The 12,156-nt window shown below is 37.6% G+C and overlaps 1 protein-coding gene across 1 annotated transcript; it reads right to left on the reverse strand.

Annotated features, from left to right (window-relative positions):
* Window positions 1-1,599: 1,599 nt before the first annotated feature.
* On the reverse strand, window positions 1,600-10,138 carry umps (uridine monophosphate synthetase). The gene is made up of 10 exons (XM_041806315.1): window positions 9,925-10,138; window positions 9,150-9,303; window positions 7,703-7,827; window positions 7,355-7,542; window positions 7,176-7,270; window positions 6,747-6,907; window positions 6,545-6,662; window positions 5,417-5,592; window positions 5,221-5,335; window positions 1,600-3,158 (listed from the first exon to the last, which is right to left on the reverse strand). Exons 1-10 carry the CDS (start codon window positions 10,072-10,074, stop codon window positions 2,980-2,982), a joined length of 1,461 nt encoding a protein of 486 aa, XP_041662249.1. The 5' UTR covers window positions 10,075-10,138; the 3' UTR covers window positions 1,600-2,979.
* Between the last annotated feature and the right edge of the window lie 2,018 nt (window positions 10,139-12,156).

Consider the following 12,156-nt stretch of genomic DNA (forward strand, 5'->3'; position numbering starts at 1 on the left):
TCATACTTAAAGGGATACTTCAACATTTTGGCAAATTCACCCATTGCCATAATTCCTATAGTCTTAGTAATAGGTCCGTTTCCTTTAGTTGTCGGTGCAAGTTGTTTCTAGATCTGGGGGAACCCATATACAGCTGCACAGCTAACACTATTGTAGCAGATGGTATTTTTTGCTTTCCCTCATCAAACTCATCAAACTCATCAAATACACAATCCAACAACTCCAAAACGCTCTCGTGGACAAGTTGTGACCTGAACATTCACCAAGCTAAGAAATAATCATGGAACATTACAATACGGAGATGTTTTAAAGTTAAATGCAAAGCCGGAACAACACTCCAGACATGGCTGCTGCACCGTGTCACTTCGCCCAGTGGTTTACTCAAGAAATAGTTCTGACAACTAAAGGAAACAAAACTATTACTAAGACTATAGGAATTATGGCAATGGGCGAATTTGCCAAAATGTTGAAGTATCCCTTTAATAATGTGGAACAGTGCATTTTGAGGTTTTTATTTTAAAAAACATGGTTATCATTATGAAGTTTGTTCAAAAACCTTTGAATTATGCTCTAACGGCTGATGACTTGAAAAATACTCTGACTGTCATTTGCATTGATATTTAGGAAAATAAGAGAAAAATGTCATTTGCTTAATAATGTGGAAAGCGGTGTATTTTTTAGTTAAATCTCAGTCAAAACATTTATTCTCTTTGCCTGAATCTGGTGCCAAATCTTTGTTTTCGATGCACTTTGCAAAAACCCGGTATCCCTGCTTTCTACAGCTGAAAAAAACAAAAGACTAACAGTCAGCCTACCTAACAGCTTGTGCTCTCAATTTTGAATGTCCAAACAAAACTAGAATATATTTTAGTCTTATTTAGCCTCCTTGATGAAAATTAGTTTTTGTCAATTTCATTTTTTTTTCAATTTCAATTTGCTTAATTGGCATGAACAGATCAGTTACTGCCAAAGCAGTGTAAGAAAGTGCATTAAATATTTACAATTAATACAAATAATCAATGTATAATGAAAAATAAATCTGATTAATGAGATATAACAATATGACTGTATGCATATTTTCTTTGTATGTTTGTGGCATTATAAAAGTTAAAGTGATAACATTAAGTCATTGAAAAACACATTTCTGTGTGTTTGTTGGGAAAAGACTGATTGGTTGTCCCTCAGGTTATGGCAGGGTCAGATGTATTTAGCAGTGTCTCTACAGATGATTCTGTGTTCTCCTAACAGTTATATCATTTTGTCTTCATTCTTTATTGAATCAAAATGAGGAACGCTTTGTTTGATTTCATTGATGAAATCTCCTCTGACGTGTTCATATTTACCGCAGTGCAGCAGAAGTGTTTCTGTTTCATTGTGTGGTCATTAAAGATTTATTTTTAGCTAGTCTTAGTCAAATGTCAGTGTTCATTGCCATTTAATAAATGGGATTATTTGGTAGCATTATATGCATTTGAGGTTTTGTATTTATAAATTTAACAGATAAGGCAAAAAAGTCAAAATTAATGTCAAATAATCTCATTATTGTTTGACATGTATCTTCATAAAGACAGATGTAATAATTAGAACATAGAAAGGATATTCATAAATGAGAAGGATTTATTGAAGCAGATCATCTCATGAGGAAAGATATTGCATTTCTTGTCACAGATGGAACAGAAGTAAAAATCCAAACTAAGTTCACATTACCGACGTTGATCATTTATTCTTTCAAACCCTCATTAGTACGTTTATACCACTGCAGTCCTTGTTGTCCAGGACTAACAGCACAACTGTCATGGCTCCAGGAAATGCTGTTTACTTCTGACTATTTCTTCAGGGAGGTGTCACAAACTGTAGGTGTCTTATCTAAACAAAACTCATTCACCCAGTGTTCTTTACAAGTCAGAAGATTAAAACCGAGAACAACTCGTGGTGTGGTTTTCTAGTATCACTGAGCACTTGAAAAAAATGAAGAGCGTCCCTTGAGAGCTTCTTTTGTTCCTTAATATTTGGAGTCAAGTTAAACACTGGACGGCAGACACTTGAGTGATAAGAAGTCTTATCCAAACTTAGTATCAGCTTAAAAATCGGAGCTGAAACACTCCTCATCTGAAGGAATACTAATGAAAAACATCTTTAGCTGGCAGATCCCTGGTTTTATAATTCACAGTTTTGTCATATTCTCTTTAGGGCTTCACAATCAATCAGGCAAATAAAATGCCATCATTAATCTTGAAAACTAGGAAATGCCCTTAAATCTAATCTACTACATAGCAACTACACAACAGCCACATCCTCTCATTTGTCCGGCATATCCTGGTGTAACATTTCAGAAATGATACAAAAGCATGCATAGGAATGGTTGATGACACCTGCTAGAAAATCCTTTCAAAGTTTATAAGCCATCTTATCTTTAAAAAACTAGCTAATCTACTTTATTAATTTTAAATCTTAAAGTCTGCATGTTCACACCAGGAAGAGAAGATTAAACTCTGAAATACTGAAACTCTAACCCTGGTTATAAGTGCCACAGTGGGTGGACTTCAGGTCAATCCATGCAGGCTATTAAGGAGGGAATCATTTCAAGAAAGCAGCTTAATAACAGGACAGATTCTAAACAACACATTATCACACAGTAAACAGTAAAGTTTCTGATACACCCACCATCCAGACACCCCAACTCTAATATTTTTTTGTATAGCGCTAATTCAAAGGTATCTCAGATGCTTCAAAAAAAGGGCAGGTCTAGACTGTACTCTCTGATGTAGCCTATAACTCAAATGTTAATGAACTGTGTGGCTGTGCTTTTGGATGTGGCAGTGTCATATCTACATACAACGCTAGATATTCTACTATTATTTGCACATAGGAGTTTCTAAACTCTGAAATAAAAGCATATTTTCAGTCTTCCAGAGATGTTCTTGTTGGTGTAACTCTAAGAATACATTTGACATCAGATGGAGTACACAAAGCTTGCTCCTATTGGCCGGTCTTGCTCAGTCTCTTGGTATAAGCCTCCCAGCCTGACTGTCTGTATGACTCAGCTGCCTCCAGCCTATCAGGAGCCTCCAGGATACCTCGACCAACAATGATGACATCAGAGCCCTTGTTGTAAAGGACGTCCTCTGGGGTGGAGTACTGCTGGCCCAACACATCACCTGAGGGAGAGGAAAAGAAAGGTGAGGAGAGTCAGAGAAATGGGAGGTTGCTTAGTAGTATGAGGGCCAGGCCTCACTACCGTTCCTTGTCAGATTGCTCCTCCTAGTGTTAAAGATGAGCAACAGCAGCAAAAGAAGATTAAAGTCTGAAAGTTCTCTGGATAACTTCTTGTTGTCTCTAGAGCTTTAAATGTTTCACCTGTAGCAGTAAAAACTCAGAATTGAGAAGTATCTGCATTGTATTTAACCCTTAGAGCTATTTTTTTTTTACCATCATGTCTTGTCTAGACTTTTAGTTCTAAAAAGCTTGTAAAACATCAACACTGTGGTGCACAGTCAAGCTCTGTACATCTTTTTTTTTTCAGAACAACCTGGGTTTTAAGAGAATATCTACTGCAGTAATGTCATTTTATTTTTATTGAAGTTATAGGACTCTAAAGACAAAAGAAAAAAACAAATCGGAATTTGAAACACAGATTTTTATTGATAACTCAAATTTAACAATAAGCCAGGAGCCTTTTCTTTGCACCAACTTGTTCTCCCCTCTTTTGGGGACAAAACAGTAAAAAAAGGATTTCTGTGACTAACGATTTTCAAAATATCTACATATGTACGAAGAAAGAGTCTGTGCATTTTTTTGCAGGTAGATTCATTTGTGCTATTTATTTAAACAGTAGAGAAGCTTGCTTTTGGTTGACAGCCCCTCTCACAACGCACTGCATGTCAACAAACAAGGCGCTGCCAACCAAAGAAAGCCAGTAGAAGACCACTAGGAAGGCCACTTTTTGAGAAATGTATCCATGAAACCAAAACAGTGGTTCACTGTTTCATAAATACACCATGAAGAGTTCAGTTTTTGGAATGAAAAGAACCCTAACTCAACCTCAATTAGACACAGGTAAGCCTTGCTGTGCAGTCCTGAGTAGAGCACTGAGCATTGCATCTCTAAAGTTTAATTGTATTCAGTCAATCATTCAATTTAAAAAAAAATGTATAGTGCCATTCATAACCAGTTATTTTAAGACACTTTCCCAGAGGGCAGGTCTAGGCTGTATTTTCTGTTGTGGCCTATTATAACAGAGACCATAGTTCTCCTCATGAGCACAGCGATAGCAGTGTACTGAAATGTGCAATGAGGACACACTGTTAGGTTGGTGGAATGGAGTTCCAAGTGGTGTGGGTCAACTTTAATGACAGAACAAAAGAAGAATCTTAGGACTTCTCTGGCTTTAGAAATTGTTAGAAATTCTTGAGGGATTTAAAGAGGACATATTTTGCCCTTTTAATATAAGTTTATATTGTTCTCAGAGGTCCCCAAAACATGCCTGTGAAGCTTGTTGCTAAAAAACACTCCAGTATTGGATTTTTGCACGTCTAAAACCCCTCTGTTTCAGCCCTGCTCAGAATAAGCCGTTTCTGTGTCTGTAAATGGTAATTAACTGTCTGACTCCGCCCCTGACCACACCCCCTCAGGAAATGGATGCAGCACACCTGATATTACACACACTTTTATCCAAAGTTTAGGACCTGACTGGGATTTGAACCATCAATCTCCTAGACCATAGTCAGCAGGGTAACCTACTGAGCTATCCAGCATCTCAACTGGCAGCTGAGAGGAAGATCAGGAGAGGAGGGCGGAACTTTCGTCCAAGTGGGGGAGGGCAAACCAAACATGGGGGCAGGTGCTTACTCCCCATGTGAGGTCACTAGGTGTAAAATCTGAGAACAGCTTGTTTCAGCACACATTTTCTGAAAGGTGGAGAAAGAGAGGGGGAGAGGGAATGGATTTTTCTGGTACTTGAGGGGATTGTGGACAGGCTGGGGGCACATATTTGTGTTAGAAAAGCCTGAAAAAGTGATTTTTGCATAGTATGTCCCCTTTAAAGTACTCAACTAAAAAACAGGAGTAGTATTCTTTTAATCAATGCAGATGTTTAAGTGAAAAACCTCTACATTTGTACCTTCAACTTTTCATGTAAATTAAAAACTTTGTTTGAAAGCAAAATCAACTCAGCATGCAAAGAGGTGTGAAAACATCTTATCTTAATGCAGTGTAATGTACCTCCAGCCTGTATCTGCACCCCGGGGGTCATGTGGATGAACTCTGGCCTCTTGGAGATCTTGGAGCCACATATAAACCCGATCACGAAGTCTGTGTGGTCTTCCGCCATCTTTAGCTGTAAAATCAGACATAAACAACTGTAAAATGGTAACGTTGATGTAATTTAAAGTTTTTCTTAAAATGCAGACATGCTTACCACAGCCTGTGTGTATTCTCCTGTAGCCAATGAGCCCTGAGAGCTCATCTGTGCAATGAGCAAACAGCCTCGGCCCAGAGGCTTCCCTACAGTGCTCAGACCCTTCACCACTCCAGGCCCAGGCACCGCATGGGCGTTGACTATATGAGACCAGGATGAGATCTGGTACAAACCACCTAGGAATGGATATGGACACAGTATTTAAGCAACATTTAATAAAAAACAGCTTTTATTCGGGATTTTAAAGGGATATTTCAGTATTTTTGAAGTTGAGCTGTATGGGGTACCTAGCAGTAGCAGCTGCATTAGCCTCCAGTGATTTCAGTGGGGATTGCTTCTTTAAGAAGGACTTGCTGGTTGTACCAGACAGGAAGCTAGGCTATACAGCAGAGAAGATGGGTACAGGTTCTCTGTGGAATTTAGCAAGTTTCTGGTAAAAACGGTCACAAAACATTGTTGGCTTAAATGTATTGAAAACCTCTGAAGCAATTTATTTTATTCCCAGAAAGCCTCTGTGTTTTTGTCGCTATTTAGCAATGCAGGCTTTGGCTACTGTACGTGCTCTTGCATTGCACAATAGTGACAGAAACACAGAGGCTTTCTGGGTATGAAATAAAATGCTTCAAAAATTTTTGATACTGCATACGTTTGAGCCAACATTGTTTTGAGGCCCATTTTTACCAAAAAACTTGCCAAATTCCAGGAAGATTTTCCCCCCTCTGTTCTGCTGTGTAGCCTAGCATTTTAGCTGGCACAACCAGCGAGTCCTTCGTTTTTTTCCTAAGATTTATTTTTGGGCTTTTTTCGTGCCTTTATTTGACAGAGGAGGACAGTGGATAGAGTTGGAAACGGGAGAGAGAGTGGGGAGAGATATGCAGCTGGCCGGATTCAAACTAGGGCCGCCGGCGTAAATGGGTAGCGCCTTAGACCGCTAGGCCATCTGCGCGCCCTCAACAGTAAGTCCTTCTTAAAAAGCAACGCTCACTGAAATCACTGGAGGCAAATGCTATACTACGACTGTCAGGTACCTCATACAATCCAAATTAGAAAATACTGAAATATCCCTTTAAGCATAATGATTTAATGTAAATGGACTTCATTAGATTTGTAGAGAAAATGGCCCCTCACCTTCATACTGATGCTTAACGGTGTTCCCGATGTCGGCAAACTTGCGATCTTCAAAAATAAGGAAGTTGTGTTTCTCAGCTAATGCCTGCAGCTTCTGGCTGAAGCTTTCCGTGTAGTCCTGTTAGAGAATGTTAAACTGGCATAAGAATCTTGATTCTGACATTATTTTTCCTTTAAAACAGATAAACTTGTTTGAACCAACCTTTAGGATGTCCACATGGGTTTTCAGCATGCAGATTTTGGGACCTAACGAGTCTGCCAGCTGTAGGAGCTCCTCACTGCCCGTCACATCAGCAGACACACACAGATTTGACTGCTTCTCCTCCATGATGCTGAACAGCTTTGATGCTAACGGGTGAACATCTGTGGATAAGAGGGAGGGTCAGGAGTGGAATGGAATCTGCCCCATTCAGAATAACAAATATCTAAGGAATAAATTCTTTAATTACAGATAAAATGTATAATAAGCCTTAAAACTGTGACTACAATAATGTTACAGGATCAGAGGCTAAATAAATTTTAAATAGCACCAGTGATGATGCCATCATTTCTTCCTACACTTCAAGATTAGCATACTTTTTACAGTACCATACTAGTGCTGGCCATTTGACTGAGTTGGATGATTTCATACTTGGTAGTTTTGCTCTGTCTCCATAGCTCAGCTCCATCTTCTGCTCCAAACATGGCTTCTTGACAGCAGGAACACCATTCCCATTTTCCTTTGGTCTGATAGCGACAAGTTCAAAATGTTGCTTTGTAAGGATTATATTTATATTCAAACAAACAGTAACTCAGACTGTGCAACTGTACCTGAAAGTGTTGTTATCCAAGATAAACTTGCGTACACTCTGGGCAGTTTCAGCATCAATACGTTTGGCTGCAAGCAGCACATTAAGCAGCTTGAACATGGAGATGATTGGATGGAGTTTGATACCCTGAGAAGCCAACATTTCTACACCACCTTGCTCTCTGTCCATTAGGACGATGGCGTCTGTCACCTTGAACAAATAAGATTTTCAAAATAAATGTCCCCACTGAGCTAAAATAGATCACTGTCACTGTACTGAAAGTATTCCTGTGTTTCTTTATCAAAACAACTCTCTACCTAACATCCCTGTTATGATATCGAGCCTGCTGGATTTCCTTTTAATACTGCACCTTTAAACCCCCTGTGTAGAGCACTTCAGCTGTCTCCAGGATGCTGGCACCACTGGTCACTGTGTCCTCAATGATCAGACAGATATCTCCTTCCCGAAATGAACCCTCCACCAGACGCTTGGTTCCTGACAGGGTTACACAAGGACAGCACATATGACACACAAAACTCTGTGATTCAAGGCCTGGGCAGTAATCTCCAAGTGGAGAAAAAGTTTCAGCTTTAGCTGATTTAGACAAGATGCAACAGGCTCATATTTGTTATCCAGAGTGAGAAAGTAAATTTTAAAAACTTGAATGACTTTCTAGAGAAGTCTTTGTAGAGCCCAAATGTTTACAATTATTAAAAGCTTTATAGTAAGCAAATTACCATTATCGCCAGCAACTTGTGATAAATTATGAATCAATTATTTCACTTTTAGACACACAGGGAAGGAACCTGTTTCTGCACTCTTTAAAGTTCACTATGCCAGTTTAACTTTCAATAATGATACCATCAGGTGTGTTTGTAGGCGTTTGTGCTGAGAGTAAATAAAGGATATATCATCCCTGAAAGAGGTGCTACCAAACTGCCCCATGAGCAAACATTTAAAAACAAAGATGAAAGCAGCAGCAGCAGCATATTATGAAGGAGAATGTAATAATTTAAGAGAAATCTTAAATGAATATCATATATTTTAAAGCAGTGGTTCTCAACTGGTGGGTCAGGACCCAAAAGTGGGTTGTGGAGCAGTTTTCAGTGGGTCGTGAATGTGTGTCTGAAAAAAAATGGTGGCAAAAGTCTACGGCGAGCATGCATACAGTTTATTCTACTCTGTTTTGTTGTGAAAATGGGTACTTTAAAAAGTTTTATCAGTATTTAAAGTCATTTATCTCTTTTTCTTGCAATAAAAGTGCTGTTTTTACCATGTTAATGAAGTCAATTCTCAAGACCTCTGGAAAATCTGCAGCAATTTACACATTATCATGGGGAAAAAGGGATGTAAAATATGTCAGTTTTGCCCTGTCTCTGTTCCAGCCATTAATTCTGTTCCATTGAAGATCTTAAGAGCAACATTTTTATTTACAAAATGTCCATTCTTGAAATTTTTTGTTCACTTGGGTCGTGATTTATCATCAAAGATATTGGTGGGTCTAGACCAGTTGAGAACCACTGTTTTAAAGCCTGACATGCTGTTCATATCCATGCAAATTGCCACTGTAACACATAATACATCTTTTGTTGCTATATAGTAGTGGTAATAAAGTATGGTTACACTAAATCCCAAAGCACACCTAGATTCACCTTGAAGCAAATTAATATCAATATTTTCTTTCATAATTAGAGGAAAATATTTTTACACCCTTATGGATTGGGTACAGATACAATTATCCAGATGAAAAAATAAGATGTTAAAGCCTGGGATAGTTTCACCACAGAACAAATCGTTTAAATCTTCCAGCCACCCACCATAGTCCTTGGCCTCCTTCCGCCTGATGAGCATGGGCAGCTCATGTGTGGAACAGATGATGGTGGCCAAAGGCAGGGCTGTGTAAGGAACCCCACACACACTGTCAAACTGTAGCTCTTCTTCTTGCACGCGCTGATAGATCAAATGTGCCACCTAAGAAACAAAAAAACAGAAGGCAAGATTGTGATGTACAAGTGTTGTATGCGATGGCTGCAAAACAAAACAAGATATAGTCCTTAACTTTCAAAGTCAGCACAGGAGATACTTTCTCCATCTCCATGCATGTACACCTCTAATATCCCTTATTGCAAACTTTAGAGTGAAAGTGAAATTTATAAGTTCAGAAAATGAAAGCAATCATGAACATAGTGAATGCTGCTGACTGAGCTGTTTTAATTGTTTTATTATTGTGTGAGCTTTGGAATGGAAGAGCACTACATTAAATCTGGTTTCTAGTATTCTGGTTTTAAAGCAGGTCCACAACATGAGGTCTTCACGGCCAACTGAACCCAGGAAAGGCCAATATTATTACAACAGAATCTGAGTGTGCACAATATATTTTTGGATTTATGGAAAAGTTAACTCCTGACTGCTGAACTTTGAGTCCTATAATAAAATATCCACGTGCGTCTTGCTTTACTTCCCCTCAGCACGAGGGCACTGACATTTAAAAAGGAATTATAGCGTATCTGCAGTCTGTTGCATCGTTATAGATTCATAACGCTCTATAGAAAGTTCATGATGCTATGCCCGGGAACGACAGCACGTGCTAACCTGGTTCATGAGGGCAGGGTATGACACGAGAACTCTCAGGTCGATGTAAATGGGAGTCATCATGCCGCTCTTCAGCTTGTACTCTCCAAACTTCACCGCGTTCACATCGTGGAGCTTCAGGATTAAACTGTCAATAGAGTCACTTTCCATCTTGTCGCGTACTCAGGAGATTTAACAGGACTTCTACCCAGGTTGTTTCTCCGTCTTTACTTCCTTAGCCGCAGTTACAAACATACTTCCGTTCCGTAATTTTCAAAATAAAATCAGCAGAGACCAAAATTAGTGTGACATTGTTACATTTCTGCACAATTGAAGTCCAGCACACGGTAAAGATTGTACAACGATCTAAAGGGCTATTTTTGAACAAGCTGAGCTCAAAACTTTGCTGAATCCTTGGTATTTTTTGTGTTCATTGAGAGCAAAAGTAGAGTCATAGTAGTATTTTCTTCTGAAGCACGGATAGCTCAACCGGAAATCAAGCCAGCAGGATCGCCTACTGCACTTCCATTCCCTGAAACTACGAGGATTTCCGGTTGTTTGTTTGATTTATTTATGGTTTACTTGTTGTGCATTTGTTTATTGTTTCTGCTGTAAAGAAATTCTGGCAAAAACTGTGAAACTGATTTCATTCACAATAAAATAGATAAGAAGAATGCATTGTTTGGACTCATGGAAAACGGTACAAATGAAAACAACTTTGTATTGGTAAACCTTATTATTGGCCAAATTCCATAGGTATACCATCGGTATAGGTATTGTTAAAAACCTCACTATTCAATTCAATTTCTATTCTTTAGGTTGCGATTCGATTCGATATTGATTCGATTCGATATTGATTTAAATGCTTCAATGTCGATTCAGTAAGAAGTAGAAATACATAAATAACCTGTTGACAATTTTTAAATAATTATTTTCATGCCCATGTGAACATATTTGGTAAGTCACCTTACATTTTTGAGCAACAAAGCATCTGAAAATAAAAATTTGCACAATAACTTAATTGTGCATATGGAGTACAAAAGTAAAAAACATGACAGTGCTGTATAAACACTGAAAAAGTAAAGTGCATGTAAACTTAAATACTATTTCTGTCCTCTTGGAAATTGTGATAAACCTCACATAACATGGTTATGGTTGGTTGCTGTTGTTTGGTCGAGTGCGGCCTCCGTCCATACAACGCAAATCATATGCACAGCGACCCCCACTGGCCAGGAGGTGAATCGATTCAGAGGATTTGCTGAATTGATATTGAATTGAGGGAGGAAATATTGCAATGCATTGATTAATCTATATTTTTACCCACACCTAATTTTGAACTTTTTCACTCAGGATTTTGACTTTGACCTTTTGAAGTCATTATCTTGACTTTAATGTCATATTTTGACCTTTTAAACCCATGATTTTGATTTTTTTCCCTTATATTTTGACCTTTTAAACTCATGATATTGAATTTTTTTTTATATACTGACCATTTTAACTCAGGATTTTGACTGTAATCTTATATTTTGACCTTTTAAACTCACTTTTTTGACTTAAATCTCATATTTTGTCCTTTTTAAATCAGGATTTGGACTTTAATCTTATATTTTGACCTTTTAAACTCACTATTTTGACTTTAATCTGACCTTTTTAACTCATGACTTTGACTGTAATCATATACTTTGACCTTTAAACTCGGGATATTTAATTTTATCTTATATTTTGACCCATTTAACGCATGATTTTAACTTAAATCTTATATGATGACCTTTTGACCTCTTATTTTAATTTTAATCTGATATGTTGACATTTTGAACTCATGATGTTGACTGTAATCTTATATTTTGACCTTTTAAACTCACTGTTTTGACTTTGACCTTTTGAAGTCATTATTTTGACTATAATCTCGTATTTTAACCGTTTAAACCCATGATTTTGATTTTTTCCTCCTTTATTTTAACCTTTAAACTAGTGATATTGATTTTCTTTTCACATTTTGACCTTTTAAACTCAGGATTTTGACTGTAATCTCATATTTGACCTTTTAAACTCAGGATTTTGACTTTAATCTCATATTTTGACCTGTTGAACTGATTATTTTGACATTAATCTTATATTTTGACCTTTTAAACACATGATTTTAATTTTTTTATTATTATTATTTTTTAACCTTTAAACTCATGATCTTAATTTTTTTTCATATTTTGACCTTTTAAACTCAGGATTTAGACTGTAATCTCATATTAGACCTTT

The sequence above is a fragment of the Cheilinus undulatus genome, linkage group 15, assembly GCF_018320785.1.
Source record: "Cheilinus undulatus linkage group 15, ASM1832078v1, whole genome shotgun sequence".
Lineage (NCBI taxonomy): Eukaryota > Metazoa > Chordata > Actinopteri > Labriformes > Labridae > Cheilinus > Cheilinus undulatus.